This window comes from Cyprinodon tularosa, unplaced genomic scaffold (genome assembly GCF_016077235.1).
Source record: "Cyprinodon tularosa strain WSP-4 unplaced genomic scaffold, ASM1607723v1 ctg33, whole genome shotgun sequence".
Lineage (NCBI taxonomy): Eukaryota > Metazoa > Chordata > Actinopteri > Cyprinodontiformes > Cyprinodontidae > Cyprinodon > Cyprinodon tularosa.
Genome location: NW_024039041.1, coordinates 1,128,581 through 1,150,029, shown reverse-complemented (window position 1 = coordinate 1,150,029; position 21,449 = coordinate 1,128,581). Strand labels below are relative to the sequence as shown.

Below are 21,449 nucleotides of genomic sequence, written 5' to 3'. Positions count from 1 at the left end.
GCTGCCTCAAATTCCATGGATAAACCAGTCCTAGTTAGAGGAATGCTAATGATCTTACTTTTAACAAAATCAACCTTATTTATGAAGAATCGCATAAAACGACTGCTAAGAGCAGGTGGAATGGACGGTTCAACAGAGCTATGGCTCTGGGTGAGTTTGGCAACTGTACTTCATGATACATAGGATTATTGTTATTCTCCTATATTAATGAGGAGAAATATGCTGCTCTTGCTTTACAAAGGGTCCTTTTATACAGCAGTAAACATTTTTTCCAGACAAGGTAGGATTCCCATAGGAATGTAGAGTGCCATTTTCTCTCCAGTTTAATAGTGTTTTGCCTCAGGGTGCGCAGCTCTGCATTTAATCAGGAGCCATTTTCTATTTTTAAAGTTTTTCTTTTTCAAAGGGGCTTCAGTGTCTAAGGCAGTATGCGGAGAACTCGCAAACCCATCAACAAAATCATCAACCTGTGAAGGGGAACAAGCTAAACTTTTGCCCTCTGTAGCACTGCTCGGTGACAGAGAGGAGAGAGAAGGTGAAACAGATTATTTGAAATTTATAACTGCACTATATGATAATGATCTGCTAAAGTTTAACCTTCTTTTGGGGAAGGAGAACTCTGTTAAAGTAATCCCGAAGGCTATTAAAAAGTAGTTAAAGTGGACATGCTGTCTTGCTCAGGCAGTGGGATTCTAACCGGGTACCTGCAACCTTCCCAGAGCACAAGCACACTGCTCTAACCCACTACACCAGCATTCCAACCAAGACAGGAATAAAAAAATAGTTTAGAGGCACCAACTCATAAAGAAAAGACTAAAATAATATTAAACTGATCTATATCTCTATAAAAGAAATGTGTCTCTATTTGTCATCCGTTTCTCTTGTCTGATCACAATATTTCATAACCCATTTTGTTTAAGCACTTTGAAATTCTACCCTATAGCAACTACAGTTCCACAGAAATGTCAGCTATGACTTGATTGATGCTCAGTGTTGACAGATTACTTGTTAGTCAGTTATTTTTCTCAAGCAACATATTTAGAAACTGACTGACTTCAATAGTTGTGATGTTTTAACATAATTTCTGTAGCAGTTAATTAGCAAATCCTAATCTAGTTTGTCAGCACATTTCAATCTCTGTTTGAATTATTCTGATAAAAATAATATATTTCTGCTTCTAGAATATGAGGGAAAAATAGTAAGAAGGGATATGCATTGAAATGCATCCTCTTGACTTAAAGAATGAACAAACAACATGCTCCCTCTGCTTCTCTCACTCTAAGCAGCTTTAAATCCAATTGACCAGGTTGAGCCTATTAGCAGGTATAGTTTTCTGAGCCAACAGAAAACTATCTGCTTCTTCTTCTGTGCTATGCATTTCTGATACTTTGGCACAGCAGCCCACAGACAGCTTCAAAAAGGAAAAAACTTGTATCTTTTTAGCTGTTTTAGCATCATCGACTTCAGGAAGAAGCCGATGAATCTCCTTTCTCTTCTCCATGTTCAGGATCAGTCTGCTGTCTCTACACCAGCACACCAACTGCTCCACCTCCTCTCGGTAGTCCTGGTCGTCTATAATGAGGCCCACCACCGTGGTGTCCTCTGCAAGCTTCACAATGTGATTGGTGGTGAACCTGTGGATGCAGTCGTGTGTCGTCAGAGTGAACAGCAGGTAGCTCAGGACGCAGCCGTAAAAGGAGCTTGTGCTCAGGGACATAGACCTTGTTTAATACTGTACAGCAGTGGTCCCGTGGTGTTTAAGGGACACTTTAGGTGCCAATTACAGAAATATGCAAATTAAATCCCTTATAGTAGCAAGGATTAGTGTTTTGGTGGTATTATTTTTTCCAGATCTGTTCAGGTTAGTGTGATGTTTTCGATCCACAGGATTGTACGAAACACTGCCCTGAACAAACAAGAAGTTCCCTATGAGTAGAAAAATAGTGTACAGAAAAAGCCCTCTAGATGAGGACTATACATCTTCTGTAACACACTAATATCAGTGCGCCAACCAGTATTTCTATCTCCTTCCTTTTTCCCAGAGTTTTGCACTGAATCATGCTGAAAAACATCTGGAGAACAAGCATCAGAGCTACCTCTGACATACTCATCATCAATGAGCCTCTGTTAGGTATTTAAAACATATTTAACTGGTACTACAGTGTCCAAATACACATCTTTCACATTATGATTATACCAATATCTCCACTTTCGTGTTGTTTATACCAAACTTTGAACCCTCCATGTTTTTCATGTGTTAAATAATTGTGATAGAAATGCATTTTTAGTTCTCTGCTCTTAGCTGACAGGAGTGGCACCTGCAGGGGATTTGTGCAAAGATTTATGCCAGTAGCAAAGAAATGGCCTCCCATTTCATTGGAACCCTTCATGTCAAAACTTTTCTCTGTGACAAGGAAAATCCTGTTTGACATGAAATGTCTCCCCAGTTCTTAGGGAAAAGTTGAAACTTCTCTGACAGAAGGAGGGGCAACAATAGCAGTAAAAGCTGCTGGTATGATGAAAAAGAGACTGTTGATGGTTGATGGACGTCATGAAAATATAAACACTGGTTCCTTGGGTGTGGGAAACAGAGGGGGAGACAAAAAAGATCACTTGATTAATATTAACATTGTTCCACGCTAGGAACTGTCCAAAATTTCAAGGTGCTTTTAAGTAACTTTTTTCTTAATGAGGTAAAATTATATTTTAAGGCGTTCCTGTTAGTGTCAGGGTTCTTTTTGAATTCAGGCCAAGGCTATCAGAACCTTTCTAATCAGAACCTAAGATCTTAAACGTGGTATAGTTATCCCTGGTGGTACCCAGATAGGAGAGATATTAGTATCTATTTAATTAGTAGGGATTCATTAGCAATTTTATTATACAGTATTACATGTTTCAATTAAGTCAAAACCCCCTTTGATTTGTTTCATAAGTCAGAACTTAGATGAGGTTATGACTCCACACCTGAAACATTTTGAAAGGTGAAATGTTTTGACAAGGAATTTAGTCAGCAATTAAACATTTTAATTTTAGAGCTGTTCTCACAGAAGTTTGGCCCACGTTTGTGCATCCCCTTTAGAAATATGCTCAGGGGTGTAATGATCATCTCAGAAGGGAGTGGGACAAAGTGAATTATCAGTCTTTCATATTCCATTTCACCTTTCCTGGGAAATACCTCTGACAACATTTTCATAATACCTGCCTGGTTTCTCCATTCAATAGAAATTCTCAGGAAGTTATAATCTCTCCTTACCTGTAAAGATACTTTATCATTCTCCCTGCTCGCCTCTGGTCCATCTCTTCCCTGACTCTTCTGTTATTCTATTATTCTATATTGACAACAACACTTAAAACACTTAAAACTTTGGAAACCAAAACCTTCAAAAATAAATAAAACAAAAAAGGAAAACTCATGTAAGAGAGACATATAGTCCGATATATCTGAATAAGTCCAATTTATTCAGCTTTCACAGTGACGTAGAATGGATTTTGCTTTAAAGGGGAACACCATTTTTTTTTAACATTGGGCCCTTGATTTTACCTTATTACATCATGTTCTACTCACCCATATGATTTTTGTGTCATTTGGAGCTGTCTGAAGATATTCCATTAGGTTATATTCAAGTAACGTCTTCCTATGGGCAACGAGTTGAAAGCACAAACTAAACTGTTCATAATTTATTCTTTATGGTACGCTATCATTCATAAAATGTAGGTGAATCACTGTCCCCCAGACATCCGCAGTTATATTTTTTATATCTATGTATTTTTTAAAACAAAGCAGAGTGTGTATGACGTCATCCGCGTGTGCCGGCTAACTTTCATTCATCCTATCCGCTGAACTGCTGCTAGTTTTACTCACATTCCTGGAAGATGTCCAATGCTACTACCACAGATGATCTCACTCTCAAAATGGAATTGAACGATTCAGATTAGCTAGCCGAATAAATAGAAGGAGTAGAGCGTAGCCGCCTGTGGCCCGGTCTGCCTGTCACAACTACAGTCCAGTGCGAGCGGATGACGTTATACATGCGCCGCTTTGTTTAAAAAAAAATATAAATATAAAAAATATAACTTGAACTTTCCCACTGCCTGTCTCGCCTCGAATTCTGGGTCCACAATCTGACATTATTAAACAGAAATATAATTTTAGAGCAATTTTTCTATGAATTAGTTTTGAAGTTATGTGGTATGTTATTTTAAAAGCTAAAAATACAAATAAACTGTTGATTGCTTAAGAGGAAAACAGATGTTATATGGCACATATTTAACAAAAAGGACAGGTAGCGTTTATTAAAAAGTCATGTACATTTTTGCAGCTCTAAATACATTTACTTGATTACTGTACTTAAGTAATTTTATTGAGTAGCTTTACTTTACTTGAGTAATTATTCGGGGGAATACTTACCTATGACTTTCACCTCACTACATTTCAATATCAAATATTGTACTTTCTACTCCACTACATTTCAAGGAGGCTGCTAGTTACTTGTTACTTTTTAAATGCAATTTCAACATGGCAGAAATCAGTCCTTAGGACTAAATTCTGGACACGCTGTTTGAAAGATTTGCATGACATTCCACAAATGTGAGAAACTCAGGGCAGATAATATTTTAAATGTATGCTTTTAATTAGGGTGTTAGTTGTTGCCATGTGACCAAGCTGTTCAGTATGATGAGTTGCAGGTTCTTTGTGGTAATAGATCCAACCTTAAAACTCTATTCCATGATGGTGGAGGAACAGGGTCGGAGGTGACTGACAGCTGAGTAGGAAGGTGACAGAGTGATAGTTTGGGTGGTAGAAGTCTATTGAGTAGCTGAGAGAAGGCATCCTGTATGTTCCACTCAGCTAAGGCTATGTAACCTGCCTTAAGGGAAAATGTTTTTTCACTACTTCTCCTGCAGCCCTCACCCGCTGCTAAAGTGGAGTGATAGTGGAAAGGAAGTCTATTGTTTGTGTAAGTAGTTTTAAAAATGATCTTGCCTTATCCTTAGGTGGCTCTGCTCGGTTCATGAAAGCAGGTTCCTTCTGTCATGGTTTGGTTGTGTTTTTTGAGGACCCAAATGCTGAGGCAGGGAGGCAGAGGTGAGTTATTGCTTATTGTTTTAATGTGTTGATCACAGGTAACAGAGGCAGGAATCCAAAAATCCAACTTCAAATGTTAAACAACCAGAACCATGGGGACATCAGGGGAAAACAAGCACAAGGAGCCAGGGAAAGACAACGTAAGAAGAACATGCACTGCACAGGGAGTGTATTTATGGCTGACTGAAAAAGGGAGGGCTAATGAGGTGATTGGGAGCAGGTGTGAACAGAGACTTCTAGGAAAAGGGCTAAGGAAAAGGAAACCAGCACAAGAGGGCCAAAGAGACCAACAAAGAAAAGCTTAAGAACTCAAATACATCCAAAAACACAACAAAATAGGAATTAAAGAAATAAAACTAGATAACAAAGAAAAACACCAATCACCCTGAAACTAAAGACTCAAAGAACACTTAACAGAATCAATACCATAACAGTTTTAGGATACATTCAACTCCTTAAGTGACATGGTTTCGGATCAAGACTCTGGCGCAGCAGCAATACGTACGACAGGAGAACAGAGCTTACTTGAAGGGTTTTCATTGTTCACACTGGAAGCCGAGTAAGCAGGAAATCCAATGCGGTGTCTCACTGCTAAACAGGTAAGGTGAGGAGTACGAGTTCCAGCTGATGTTGAGATGAACAGTGAGGGCAGACTTACTTCACAGGGCTTGGAAACAGGCTAAGAGGGCGAGCAACAGTATGTGTCCAGGAAGATGGAAGAGAGTAAGGAAGGTTGGAAACCCAGAGACGCTTCAAGTGGAGAGCGTCCTGTGGCAGCTGAAATATGAGAACTGTGGGCATATACTACCCAGGGTAGATGTATGCTACAGGATGATGGATTGGAGGCACAAATGCAACGAAGAGCATTTTCAAGCTCTTGGCTCAGCCTTTCACACTGACCGTTAGCCTGTGGATGGTAACCACAAGAAAGGCGAGATTTAGCTCCAAGAGCAGAGCAGAAATCTCTCTACACACAGGAGACAAATTGTGGCCCCCGATCTGAGATCATCTCTGTAGGTATGCCATGGAGACGGAAGACGTGGAAAAACAACAGACGAGCAGTCTCAGAAGCAAATGGTAGTTTCTTAAGGGAAATGAAATGACAGGATTTTGAAAACCTGTCAATTATGTTCAGAATGGTTGTCTCATGTTTAGAGATGGGCAGACCGGTGACAAAATCAATGGCAATATGAGACCAAGGTCTGCTGGGAATAGGGAGAGGTTGTAGCTGCCCTGCGGGAGGACGGTGAAGGTTCTTATTCCGGGCAACAATTGGGGCAGGTAGCGACAAAGTCAGCTACGTCTTTGTTAAGGGAAGGACACCAAAAGTAGTAGTCCACAGCTCTGTGAACACAACATTAGGTGGTATTAGCTCTCTTTCTATAAGCTTCTTTCTCTGTCCTTTTTATGCTTCTCATGGTCAGCATTGCATGTAGGTTTGTGGATTGTCAAGCTCCTAAGGATGACACTATTTTCTCTATGATGATCCACTGACTATTTTAAATTAATTTCAAATGGTTTTGCCAAGTCTTGACATTTCCATATATGATTTCACACTTTAATACTTATTCGATACCATCTTCTTCAACATTTAACTTCCTATCCTTAAGCTACTCCTTTTTTCTTCAACCAGGTAAGATTCAAGTGTTTTATTTTACTATTTATTTAGCTGTTGCTGCTATTTTATTAAATTTCATCTTATTTTTTCAATGTTGGCTTGATTCTGCCCTCTTTCTAGACAGGCATTAATCTTTTCTCTTTACTCTTAATTCATAACATGTTTCCATGAGTCTGCTGCTGGTTTCAGTTATGAGCATTTGTTTAGCAACATCTAAGGGCAGACTTGACAATGCAAATTCTTCTAAATGCAAAATCCTAAATGTCAAATTTTTTGACTCCTCACCTCTTTTAAACCATTTGATGTACAAACATCAAACTTGTTACAGACCTTCTTCAGACCATTCTAGTATTTCCATTGATTTTTTTTTCAATATGATTTATGGTTTGGCAGTGCAGCTTGATTGTATCTATTATACTATTATTCCTATGGTTTTCTGTCCTGTGCTCTAATACAATACTAGCACATTAGCTCATAGAGTGTTTATGCATGTGCTGTATTTCTCAACAGTTCTAAAGAGTTTTTTTTCCTAAATGATAATCAGCCACGATTCTGCCATTTGTTTCACCCTGCTTCTGTAACGTACAGGAAATAGGACCCAAAAAACAACTCAGATCAGGTCAGTGGAATGCAACAGATTTTATTATGAAAGTGTGGCACAGGGAGCGCACAGGCGGCTCTTGGTCTCGAAATCCCCTGTTACTGGGTCTCAGAGTGGACGGTTGGCTCTGTGTTGGGTCCAGGGCAGGAGTCAGTTAGAGGACGGGGCTTGTGGTAGCGGTGGCCATTGAGCGGCGGGCGGTTTGCAGAGAACTGAGACTGATGAGCTCCAGAGACAGTCCGTTTACTGATTCCAGTGATCGGGTCCAAGCAGAGGTACAGAGGGGCAATCCAGAAGAGAGGTCCAGGTCAGATCCAGGTTCTGTTAACTGGCAGGTTTAGAGAAGCACAGGGGATAGGCAGACTCAGTACGCACTGACAGAGTGGGGTTCAGGTTCACAGGCAGGCAATCCAAGGCAGAACTGATGCTGGGGTCCAGAGGCAGATCAGGTTTGGTTTCAGGGCAGGCAGAAAGGATCAGATAAGGGGTCAGGCAGGCTCGGTGAAAAAGGACAGAAAACAGGTCAGGTAACAGGTTGGCAGGCAAAGGTTGAAACACTGGAAGGTACAGTACTCAACAGTTGGTTTGAGACAATCTGGCACTGGGAACAGATCCAAATGAGATATATATGGAGGTGGAACCAATTAGTGATAATAGCAGGCACGGTGGAGTGAGCAGGTGTGTCGAGTTGGAGATTAAGCCAGCACCAGAGCCGAGATCGTCACAGCTTCCTCTGTTTTCAAGAAGATCATTAAGCTTTTCTTTCTGCTCATTCTCAATGCTTTAACAAAGTTTTTGCTTCCAACTTCAGCTTATGTATGAATTAATTTTTACATGACTTCAGCTTTTAAACACTTTAATTAAGCTTCTTATGTAGCACTATTCTGGGCATTCAATATAATATTCTTCGACACTTTAGTCTTTATCCTTAAATTACTCCTTTTTTCTGACACAAGATAAGATTCTGTTTTTTCTTGACATTGTTTTGTCATTTATGTTAATTTATTAACATAAATTGATTAACATTATTGATTTCAGCCTATGTTGTGAACTTATGCTTGATTCTTCTCTCTTTCTGGACACGCATTAAGCTTTTATGCCTGCTGTTAATTCATAGCATGTCTGCCATGTTTCTGCTGTTGGCTTCCTCTATTTTCAGCCAAGTAATTAAGCATTTTTGTTTTCTGCCATTTCAGCAGTTTTGCTTTAAATTTCAGCTTATTTCTGCCATTTTGAACTATACAGCTCACAGTGTAGCGTACAGCATTCAAACTGCATTTTTACAGGAAATGCAACTTTTTTCTAGTTTGATTTGGATTGGATTGTGATAAATGTTTGGTTTTTGCCCAGGTTAATAATAAAGGGCTTTGATGTGTTTGTTTTACTAAAGATGAGGACCGGAAATGTAAGAAAAACCAAGCTAATTAACAAAGAGTAAGATTGACAATTGGCTGCAGCTGGCAAGAGGAAATAGACTCCAATTAAATTAAACAGAATAATTGAAAACTCCTTTTAAGACTCCTTGTAATCTGGTTCATTGGTTCTCCAGGGATTAACAAGGGTTCGGCTTAAGATGTTTTTTGAACTGAAGTGTGACCTTTAATTTACATCTTCAGATAGTTATTTATTGTAAGTAGAGTTATAAGTTGTTTGGCTGTTTAATGGTTGTGATTTATGGCAATAGACTTCCAGACTTAGGTCGACTTTTCAACTACTCAGTTTGGATATATAAAAATTCCTCATTATAAAAAAATAAGAGGCATAAAGAAAAACTGAATGAGACAAGATATCCATGATCTGAGAAGGATGGAGAAAGGGATAACTGCCTGTTTGTTTATTTATTGGGTTGTTTTTACTTGTAGCTCCAAATATTGTGGTGATTAGCCTTGTTACCCCGAAATCCCACATACTCCGTCAGGGCCCCGCTCCGCTCCACCCCGCCCCGCTGCGCTCCAGACCGCCTGCGCAAAGCAAAGCCTACAGCCTGCGCTGTGGCTCCAGAACGCTCCGCTCTGAGTTTCTTGGAGATCGTAGAGAGCATGCGCGAGATGAACCAGGGTTTCCTGGAATCATTAAAAATAATTATAATTCATTCATTTTTTTTTTAAATCAAGGCCTTAATTGGCACTAAAATTATTTAAATATGTTTATCGAAGTATTTATAATTCTTTAATAAAAAATGCTTATAAAAACAATTTCGTCAGATATATTATATCGCTATTAATTTGCGTGGAACTGATCATAAAGCCGTATGTTCGGAAAGGAAGCTCGAGGCGGAGAAAAAGCTAGAGAATATATATATACGTATATATGTGTGTGTGTGTGTGTTTACATACATACAGGAGTCATGGAACTGTGCTTACAGCTCCTTCGAAAACACGCAATCAGAAAGAGAGAAGGCGGAACTTAAGGCAGAATAATCAGAGTTAAACCGCGCAGCACAGTTGATGCGCTGCTATGTGAAAGGGACAGGAAAGAGCAGGCAGCTGCAGCTACCAGGCAGAGAAGCTGCTAGAGGAAAAGAAGCGGCTGCTGTATAGTGAATTATAAACATGTTGTTTACATCCAATTATTGGTAGGGACAAATAGGTCCTTCCAAAATTTTGGTAGGGACATGTCCCTATGGTCCCTAAGCAAACCTACGCAGATTCTGTTAGTTCGATCTCTAACGTTAGGCTCTTTCTGCTTTTTTCTCATAGAAGTTTCACCTCATCTGTTCCTGTTTGGCCGTGACACCATCCTGGAGAGAAATATCAGCTGTGCTGCTGCAATTAACATCTTTGTTTATAGATGTTGATGATCTGCCTGTTTTTCAGTGTAGTCCTGTTTCTCTGACTGTGACTGGCTGCCTTTTACAGTTGCTTTTTGTATCTCTTCTTCTGTCTCCTTGAACCCCAGTCGGCCTCGGCAGATGGCTGCTCACACTGAGCCCGGTTCTGCCTGACGTTTCTTGCTGTTAAAACTGAGTTTTTCCTCTCCACTGTTGCTACAAGCATGCTTAGTGTCAGGGAATGTATTTGAGTCAATGAGTCAATGCAATCAACTAGTTTCCTTAGATAGAAAACTTTGAATCAATTTAACTGTATGATCTGCAGTGATGGGACTAACGGCGTTGAAAGTAAAGTTACTAACGCCGTTACCTTGTTTTAGTAACGAGTAATCTAACTAATTACTTTGACTGTAACTATAACACAGTTACCATTGCAGACACCCTGTTACTGCGCGTTACTCAGGTCGCACAATGAACCTTTTTTCATGATAGGACTCGTGCGCGCATCATGAGAGAGGGGAGGATGAGATTGGCTGATGTATAGTGAGATTCCGTTTGTCAGTTGGGTAGGTGGGTGTTTCCACTGGTGGGTGTTAACGTACAGCACACACAGAGAGATGGAGAGTGAGGATGACTCCAGCAGCAAAACAGCGTTTTCCAGATGGAATTACCGGTGTTACGTCGAGCTGCGTTTCCCCATCACATACGGTTTCCCCTGCATCTCCGCACAGTGCAGGCGGGACGATTCACCGTGCAAGCGACAGGAAATGCGCATGCTCGCTAAAGGCGCGCAACAGTCGCCCTGTGCTCGCGCCACAGGAGAACTATGCCACAGGAGAGCGTGAACGATCAAATGATAGCCTATATGGAGAAAGGGAGACATCTGGATGGATGAATGGATGGATGGATGGATGGATGGATGGATGGATGGATGGATGAATAATCTGCCTTTTCAACCTACTGTATTTTTTATTTTAAACATTATTTGATGGCCTTTGTGGCAGGGATGGAGATCCATATTTTATGTCACACACAGAGTATGTCTAATATCTATCTAGATAGATAGATGGATAGATAAATTTTGGCATATCAATAACAACCCAAACACACAGGATTTCAGAATTAGACATCCCCAATTATTAATTTTATATACTCACCAGATCTGAATGCCCTGTTAAAAAACTTCACATCGAGTTCCTCCCTGATGTCATTTATGTTGAGTTGCAATAAATGCAAAACTCTCTGCAGGTTCTTGTCTTTGTCGTCCTCTCTATTCAGCTGGCTTTAGAAACACACGGCGAGAAGGTGGGGGCTGGGTGGTGAGGGTTACGGGGGAGAGAAACGCAAAAGTAACGCAATAGTTACTTTTACTAGTAACTAGTTACTTTTATAGTGGAGTAACTCAGTTAGTAACTCAGTTACTTTTTGGGAGAAGTAACTAGTAACTATAGCTAATTACTTTTTCAAAGTAACGTGCCCAACACTGATGATCTGGTGAACTGTAAAGTTCCTGTAAAGTGACATGTAATAAACTAAATAAAATAAACTAAATAAAATAAACTGAATTGAATTGATGGAAAGAGCAGTTAAACAGAGAGCAGGCAGGTCAGAAGAGAGGTATAAAGAAAAAAAAGGAGAGGGAAGAAAACAGCAAAGACTGAATGACCAGATGGCACCGATAAACACTATCAATTGATTAATTTTACTTATCTTAGGGAATACTAACAGTATGGAGAGGCACATTCCTGGATTGTACATATGATTTTTTTTTGGTCTAAATTTCAATAAATATGTGAAAATAGATACAAGCATCACTGTTCCAGTTTCCTAATTTGATTTTGAATTGTATTGTTTTTATCTATGAGCTGGAAATGTCCCCAGATTGAATTTCAGAAATCTGGTCACCTTACATTACTGTCCAACCACTAGAACCACAACTTAAAGTATAGAGTTTATTTTGTTTACTTTAGTCAATAGAAGATCTGAACTTTTATTTTATTAAACACAGAGGATATTTTACTGTTTGCCGTTAGGGGTTATTTAAAACTTAAACACACAGGTTCAGAAGCTTATTTTAAACCCTCACAGTTTTATCATATTAGTTAGAATAAGGTGATAAAACAGTGGTCAGTGTTCTATAGTTGCACAGTGGACATAGGCCTCTTTTAATACTGTATAGCAGTGGTCCAGGGGTTTGTGTTGAAAGGGACAGGGACTAATTGGGTGCCAATTAGGGAAATATGCTAATTAAGTCCCTTATTGTAGCAATGATTAGTGTCTTGAGGTGATTTATTTTCTCCAGATCTGTTCATGTTAGTGAGATTTTTCTTAATTTTTGATTTAATGGATTGTACGGGTGCAGAAACACAGTCCTGAACAAACAAGAAGTTCCCTAATGAGTAGAGGCATTTACAGTTTACAAAAAAGGTCTCTAGGTCTGGACTAAAATTTAGCCTTAGGCCCCGTCCACACGAAGTCAAAACCTGGCCTAAATTCACTAATTTTTCACCAAACCAGCCTCTCATCCATACGAAGCCGGCGTTTCGGGGTTCTGTAAACGGTCTTTTTTTTATTAAGCCGTCAGAGTGGGAAGATTTTGAAACACCGTTTTTGCGTTTCCATCTTTAAGCTCTGACCGCATTTTTTTCTTACACGCATGCGTCATATCGTCGCCTCTAAACACGCATGCGCGACACAGTATCACAACAACAATGGCGCCGTACTGTGTTGAATGGTTGTTGCTCATGCTACTCACCCTGCTGTCGGGCTTACAACAGAATCTTCTTCTTCTGGAATATCTCCAGGAAGAACAGAGCAATATCGACGACATAGTTCAGCACCTGAATTTGACTGAATCACGAAAATGGACGCGCAGGGCAACCATGTATAAATATTACTGCGCATGCCCAACATTTCGTTGCCTGTTTTGGCCTATTTTTGCTTTGGCAACACAGCGCCACTTACAGGCCTGGCATACATTTTGCAGCGTTTTCATGCATTCATGTGGTCGATCACATTTATTTTACGTCTCCGTCTTTAAGACAAACGTTCTGGAAAATATTAGCGTTTTGTGTTCGTTTTGACTTCGTGTGGACGGGGCCTAAGTCTTAATCTTAGTCTAAATGATGAAAATCAATTTTAGTTTTGGTCAAATTTTTGTCATTTTAGTCAACACTGTAAATAATACAACTTCTCCTCACACTAATTCTATTTTTAAATGTATCACGCTGGCTGTACAAACTGAACCTTTTGTTGGGTTGTTTAATCATTTCCACAAAGTCTTCATCCTCAATGGTCCTTGCAAGCAGGCCAGAATGCCCAATCCACTTTGCCATTGAGTTCCCCAGGGCTAACTGCTCTTTGGCATCAGGTTTGTAGGGTGGGGGTGCTCCCAACATCTCTGCAACAGACTTGTCCTGTCCTTCCACAACGTCTGATTTAGCGGTGGTGTCACTGTGTCAGGTATCTAGTTGGGAAGAAAAATGTAAACAATAAATATCCAGTGTATCAGTAGAACATCTTTCTCATATGACAGAGAGACAGACAGATATAGGCACAGAAAGGCACACATACACACACACACATCCACATGCATGCGCACCCGCATGCGCATACACACACACACACACACGTACACCTGTTCCTACTACCACAGGCCCACCCTTTCCTTACCTTCTTCCATATGGCAGCATGTGGGCACCTCAGATGTCGCTTGAGATTCGTTGTGTTCTTCTTTGGCAATTTGAAGCCGCAGACTCTTTGGTGGCGTCCTTCCTCCAGTGTTCTCCTTTGCATTGTGAACAAAATGGCTCCATACATCCAAGCGTTGTTTTCGTCCAGCTCCTCCAACAAACCGTACACCGGTATCCGAGCCCCAATGACTGCAAAGTTGAGTTAGGAGTATAAGCCCATTGCTACTACTGATACGCGGCGCGAGACCCTGTGTATTCTTTTATGAAGCTCAAGAAAAACTTATATCAAATTACAAATTGCTAATTAATTATAAACAATTACATCTCTTAATGTCTATTCATCCATGGCTAGTAAATTTCATTTGGTCTTAGTCTCTTTAACAAAAATCATATTTTTTTTCCGTCATATTTTTATTTTCTGGAAACAATTTTTGGGCACCATCGTCACACGAAAAAGGGGCGTTGACGAAATATTAATGAAATTAACACCGGTGACGACTATACATCTTCTGTAACAAACTAATATCAGTGCACCAACAAATACTTCCATAAAAGCAGATTTCAGCTCCTTTCTTTTTCCAAGAGTTCAGCACTGCAGTCTGCTGAAAAACATCTGGAAACCAAGCATCAGAACTATCTCTGAAAATAAAGGAACTGATACAATCATCATCAATCAGCCTCTGCTAGGATTCGGTGTTTAAACCATCTTTAACAGGTAACAAGCGTCCAAAAGCATTTCTTTCACATTAATATAACAACCAATATCTATACTTTCATGTTGTTTATACCAAACTTTGAACCCACCATGCTTTTCAAGTGTTAGATGGGCTAATCTTGATAGAGGGTTTGAAATGCATTTTTTGTTTCCTGCTCTTAGCTGACAGGAGTGGCTACCTGCAGGGTATTGTGCAAAGATTTATGCCAGTGGCATAAATAAGGAATGGCCTCCCATTTCACTGGAACCCTTCTTTACAAACAATACATCTATAATTCTTTACAACAATTTTCTCTGTGAGAAGAAAAATCCTGTTTGACATGAAATGTCTCCCCATTTCTTAAGAAAGAGTTTAAACTTCTATGAAAGTAGGAGGGCAGCAATAACAGAAATAAACTGCTTGTATGATGAAAAAGTGACGGTTGACGGTTAATGGTTAAATGACATCATGAAAATATATACATTGGTTCCTTGCTGTGTGGGAAACAAAAGGGGAAGACAAAAAAATATCACTTGATTAGTATTAACATTGTTCCACTGTCTTAAATTTCAATGTGCTTTGAAAGTAACTTTTATATTAACTAGGTGAAATTATATTCTAAGGAGTTACTGAGGTCAGTAACACAGTCCAAGTTCAGAAACCAGCAGAGTCCAGAAAAACAGTCCAAAAAAAAAAAACCTGACAGAGCAGGCAAGTGCAAAGCAAAAACTCGAATATGCATAAACAAAGAACAGGTCAGAATCAGAATCACATAAAAAGTCACTTGAATGCTAGAGTTACTCTCACAAACAGCTCGAATAATCTGGCACTGATGGTAGGCAGGCAAACAACATAAATAGCTGAGGGAAACAGGTGGAAACGATTGGCATTATTTAGACGCCAGGCCAATTAGACAGGTGAGCAAATGAACCTGCCAACCATCAGCGCCAAGACCATGACATATTGTTACCTACACCTATAGCTAAAACTCACACATGATCTGGATCATTACCAGATTTAATTGAATGATTAGTGTGGAGGTTCCTCCATCTTTTCCTCAGTGTTAGTATTTATTTATTTAAAGGTCTTCACACAGTACATTTATAATTTCACATTTGTGGTGTTTTTTTTGGCATTAGGTTGTTTACTATTATGGGTGCACACATTTAGTAAACACCTTTTGTTTATTTGAATTGAATTAACTACTTTTCTTTGCTGAGTTGAAGGACTGGCTGAGTGGAGAGGACTGGTTGGAAGGCAAACCAGAAGGGGGGCATACCATCAGGCTGCAGGAAGCAGGGGACTGGATGTTAGAGTCTGCTTCTCTCTCTCCACTTATGGCATAACTGTAAAAGCATTTTTGGTGTTATGTTAATTTCTTTTGATAGTTGTGTTGTAGTCAAAAGGTGTTAGTTTGTTAGTTATTTATGTTTATGCATTGTTTGTCTTTGTCTTATCTCCCAGAACTCCTCGTTTGTGTAGGCTAGCCTTTGTGTATAAATTCCCCTGTGTGTTCATTGTGTGAGGTCAGTTTTTTGGTTTGTTATCCTAAGTTAGGTATGCCTTAGTTGATTTCCTTTGGGCACATTTGTTTTTTTTAGATTTGATGTAAGTCCTTTTGTGAATAATTTTTTTGGAAAATAAATAGAAAATACTAGGTTCAACTCTAGAGAAAAATAAGCAACAAATAATCCATAAAATCTGTTAATAGGTTTTCAATTGATTCTTCTAACAAACCAACAATATTCCCTTTTCCTGTGTTTTTTTTCTTCAGTAATTCTTGTGGACTGTTTTGAGTCCGATGCTGCAGCTGTCAATAGTCACTGCTTCCACCTTCTGGTTTATGGGGGGGACTACTTGTTCCGCCAAATAATGTTAGAATCCTGAAAAAAATTCCTGCATCTGGATTATGATGTGGATCATCACACAAATTAAATGGATGTTCCTTAGACTGAGGAGCACCTTTGGTAAAAAAATTACATTAAAATCCATTCATAAGTTTCCAGTTATCCTGTACAAAAGCAAAAAATACAAACACACACAAACTCAACTTAAAACATAACTTCCTTGGTGGAGGTAATAAAGCATGTTTTATAAGATAAACACATAGAGTGAAACCCTATGAGTGCAGCAGAAATAGAAATTAGTTCAGCAAAAATAGAAACAAAACTGTTTTATTTATTAAAGGAATAGAAACAGCTCTTGAAATAGAAACATAATTGCTCTGTCACAGTTGCTCACCAGAAAGTGTCAACAAAAACTAAACAATGTCATCAATTGGCAGAAGAGGTTCTAAATAAACTAAGCAGTCTTATGAAAGGTGAAGGCTAGTAAGTTGTTATTTGGATAAATTATGAATTTAAGTTGAAATTTTTTTTTAGCAAGTTACCTCCATTATGTTTCACCGCCAGTTTACAGCTCCTCCTACAATAATCTGTAGGTTCTACTGAGAGAATCATGCTGTTTCAAAGCATTTTTGATTCATGTTTTATTATATACAGAGAAAAATAACAAGGTCTGGACTTTGGTTTCCTCAATGGCAGCAGTGGCCATGTGTACACGCCAAACGGCCCTTCCACAATGCCTGCTACTTTTCTCATATGTTAATCTAAGTTTCTGACAATAACATGGACCAGGCAGAGAAAGAGTTTAGTCGGGAAGAAATTGGGAAGGCCTTGAGCTCGATGTCTGAGAGCTTCTCAGCACCACAGGACATCCCTGCTTCAATCCGCTCTATCATTCACCTGCATTTGGACGGCCAGTTCCTCAAGCCCAGGTAGAGCTTTCACAATAGTTGGGTATGCTATCCAACCATACTATAAACTGTGCTATGTACTGGGTATTAAGATTATATGTTATTCTGTTTGAACAGTTTGATAACAACCTGCTCTAATGCTCTATTCTTCTGTAACTAATCAAGTATTCATGGTCAAAGAGTAACTGCTCTTCTTCATAGAAGACTTTCCCCTAATGCTTTATGTTTTATCTAACTGAGTAATGAACTAATACCATCCCCTATCCATTACAGCCCTTTTCTCCAGATTTGTAATGCATGTTTATAGAATGCTTTCTTATAACTACTGTGAGTTACCAGCTGTTGATGTCCTTTATAATATAAAGGATATATAAAATAAGTTTTACAAGTCAGTGATATAAAGTTTATATCACTGACTTGTAAAACTTATTTTCCTCTCGATTGCTTTTTACAGGCTCTGCAGTTGCAAAAAACATCTGATAATATAAGAAATTCTTGAGAAATTCTCTGAATATGCATTTATGCACATAACAGCTGTGTTTCCACACAAAGCTCCACCCATTGTCACCTCCCAGTCCCCTTCCAGAGCACCTAGAATATAAATATGCTTGAAAGCCACTTCAATTTCAGTTTTGGTGAAAAGCTGCAAACAGAAGTTGAACAATGGCGCCTGGAGGATGGTCAGAAACCAGGCCCGTAAATGGAGATGTTTCCATGCTTTGTAAATGGGTGAGATTTTGTTTTTCTCTACAATTGTTGCCCTCTAAACTTTCTGCTCTAACACCTCTTTTTATTTGATTCTCACACAGATGCAGAATATCTCAGAGGGAAAAACAAATAAGAGTTATGGGGAGTTTGTTGCAGTTTTATACCGGCATCAGATTGTGGCAGGGGAAAACGACCTCGTCAAGGTAATAAAGGATGATTGTTCATACCATACCCCTCAAAAGATTTATTTAGCAACAATAGATGTTTCTGGGCAAATATAATCTGAAAATTCTAACTTTCATAGCTTGACAGTTAATCAATACATGTCAACTATTTTATGTATCATAATTACTGAGCAGGAAATTTCATTAAAAAGAAAGAACAGGATAATTCAAGTTTTCTAATGACACTACCATCTGTGGCCAAAACACACTACAGCAGTACTCATTCTTTCATTCTCGTACTAACAGTTTTTTACATTACGTAGTTTGTTTTAAATTTTTTTATAATATTTTTAGGCAGTAGTTGCCTTTATTTTTGTAAGGTGTAGTTGGTATGGCTTATAGATGCATTGGCACTGATGTTTTAGTTGTAAAGGATCAAAGAAAAAGGCAATTTTAAAGATATCTTTTAGCAAAAAATTCCTTTAAAGAGCACCTTAATCCACTGAACTGAATATAAATTAAACTATGCCAGGACCAAAATGCAAACAGATGACTAAAACTGATGAACACTGGTTTTATGAATAAATGCAAAGTTCCTGATTTAAACTTGTAAAAATGAACTTATAAAAAGTGAAAAAAATACATTTGTAGTCCTTTCAGAGGATCATTTCTATTCTCTTCTCTCTACAGGTTTGGGTTGGAGGAAACGAGTACGTTCATCTGATGATCTTCCAAAGTCCTCTGCTAGAGAACACATTTACGATCAAGTTTTTGGGAGTGGAGGGTGACCACAAATTGGAAGATCCTCTTGAACCCTTTATTAACCCCTCTGTTTAAAGTGAAAGCCTTGTTCTGCCTCTTCCAAGTGTCTGCTTGAAAGGGAAAATGTGTTTGTGTTCTTCTTATGAGCAAGCTTATCACAAAAATGTTCAACTACAAGGGTTAAGTCAAATCTCTGTAAGACTTGAGAATCATCAATAAACATGAATCAATTATTTTATTTGTCTTATGTTTGAGAAAAAAAGTGTCTGCCACCTAAATGTTCAATGACAATTTTTAAAAGCTAAATACGAAAATACTATGCACCTTAAGGTATTTCCACGTTACCCTGGAGCATTAAAACAAAACATGTTTTAAACTAAAATAAATAAAACAAAAAGGAATACTCATGTAAGAGACACATATAGTCTGATTTATCTGAATAAGTCCAATTTATTGAGTTTTCACAGTGATGTGGAATGGATTTTGCTTTAGATCTATTAGATAATGAAGTACAAAAAAGATTCTGGTACAAGCAATCCTAAAACATTAGCAACAGTCATCTGATTATACCATGGGAGACCATAAAAAAGGTGTATTAATAGTGAAAACATGTGAAACATGTCCAACTTGGATAATAATGATTTTAGGATGCTTTTGTAACAGAATGATTAAATAAAATTGGAATTCCTGAAGATGCACAACATAAAGGGAACCTTTATATGTAACAGAAACATGTTTTTTTATTATCTATATTAATAGTAGTTTTGCAATCTGAAAGTTAGGTTTTAGATTTCAGTTTCCATCTGTCTGATATCCATGTGCTACTGAGCAATGCACATGGACATGACACAGAAGGAAGCACTTTAGCAGATGCAAGAAGGTTAATGTGGCTGTAGTGTAAAGCAGGGGTTCCCAAAATGGGGGTTAGTGTTTTCACAATCAATGTGATATGATACCTGAGGTATATGGAGGGCAAAAAATATCTACAAGAAACATAAATATCAAATCCCTCTGAAATAATTAGATGTAACATTTATTTATTTATATAATAGATTACATTGTTTTTTCTTCTATGTTTGCTAAAATCCAAATTTGGCCGTGGCAGATGGCCACTCAAGCTAAGCCTCTTTCTGTTGGAGGTTACTTCCTGTTTAAGGAGAGTTTTCTTCTTAACTATAACTATATGCATGACTGGTATAAAGAATTGCTGCAAAGTCAATAACACAATACAAGTGACAGTCCACTGCTGCTTCATACTCTTCCAGGAAGAATCAATTCTACAGGTTGATGACTTAATGCAAACATCTGGGTTTCATGAGAATCATTTGAATTAGTCAATCTGCACAATTTGACTGGATTCAATTTTGTAAAGTGCCTTGAGTTGACACGTGTCATGACTTCGCATTATCTTGATAAAATGACCTGAAATTTATTTAAAGTTTAGACTCAAATTAAAACTGACTCCCCGCAGCATCCCCTGCATTCAATTAACTCATCATTCAACTCTGCTCCAGCCAATCACTGTCTAGTCCTGATTCATGTTCAGCCAACCATCCTGTAAGGCCTGTAAGCTCTGTGTCCACAGGCTCTCCTGGTCTTTATATGGGCATCAAAGCACCTCCATCTCATCTCCTAAATCGTTCTCAAATTTCTTCTGGCTTCCTTCCCCTCTATCCTACACTCCACCTTCAGTGTGTAGACCTCACAATGGTCATCCAAGCTCATTACCATTCGCAGCTTCTATGTTTTCTGCCAGTCAGATTGCCGAAGGACTCTATGATTCATCAACAAATCTAATTGACAATTCTATTGTGTCTTTGAGTCTCTCCAGGTTTAATTAATGTTTTATTGTATGTAATTTTTCAAATGTCACATGAAATAAATTAGCCTCCATGCTATTCATACCCCTTGAAAACTTTATGGTCACTTAAAACAATAATCAATAAAAAAAAAATTAAGCTTAGGCGGAAGTTCAACTAAATAAACGGATTACTTGCCTTCATCCACCTCCAGCACCAGCCAATCCGCTTTGAATTACACCTCCACAAAAGCCCAATCAGCATCCAGAGTTCATCTTAAAAGGTTTCCAATCCACAACTCCGTGTGCTACATAAAGCGCAGGCAATGGTTACACTATGTCTGACTTCAATTCAGATGACCCTGTTATGACCTACTTTCAGCCCCTTTGTCACAATCGGGCGACAGTGGTGTCAGGTGTAGTAGTTTACCCTGAAATCGAAGTATTGGCGGTTCAAGCCCCGGCTCTGGCTTTCGGTGTTGTTGTATGGGCAAAAAACATTCACCTGCATTGTCTACTGTTGGTCAGAGGGCCCGTTAGCGCAGTGTACTGTAACCTGTATGGCAGCCTTGCTTCTGTCAGAAAGCAGCTATGGCTACTACGTAGCTTGCCGCCATCATGTGTGTGTCAATGGGTAAATGACTGAATGTAGTGTAAAGCGCTTTGGTCAAGTCTCCTGACTTCAAAAAGCGCTATATAAGTACAGGCCATTTACCAATCGTAGCTATATCAGAGTGTCATTCCTCCCAGACTCTTACTGCGTTCCCATGTCTCATTTCAAATGGTCTGGCAGAACCTGC

General features: G+C 38.8%; 1 protein-coding gene across 2 annotated transcripts in view; it reads left to right on the top strand.

The window, feature by feature from the left end:
* The window catches only part of LOC119788953 (leukocyte cysteine proteinase inhibitor 1-like), a 29,771-nt gene extending 10,651 nt beyond the window's left edge, over window positions 1-19,120 (top strand). Inside the window, exons 1-3 of one of the 2 annotated variants that reach the window (XM_038293655.1) lie at window positions 17,833-17,946; window positions 18,027-18,128; window positions 18,780-19,120. In XM_038293655.1, the coding sequence (XP_038149583.1) occupies window positions 17,881-17,946; window positions 18,027-18,128; window positions 18,780-18,926 (315 nt within the window). In that variant the 5' untranslated portion in view covers window positions 17,833-17,880 and the 3' untranslated portion in view covers window positions 18,927-19,120. Of the gene's footprint in view, window positions 1-17,832; window positions 17,947-18,026; window positions 18,129-18,779 lie in introns of those variants that run through there. The other variant, XM_038293654.1, reaches the window with a different exon arrangement.
* The last annotated feature ends 2,329 nt before the right edge of the window (window positions 19,121-21,449 follow it).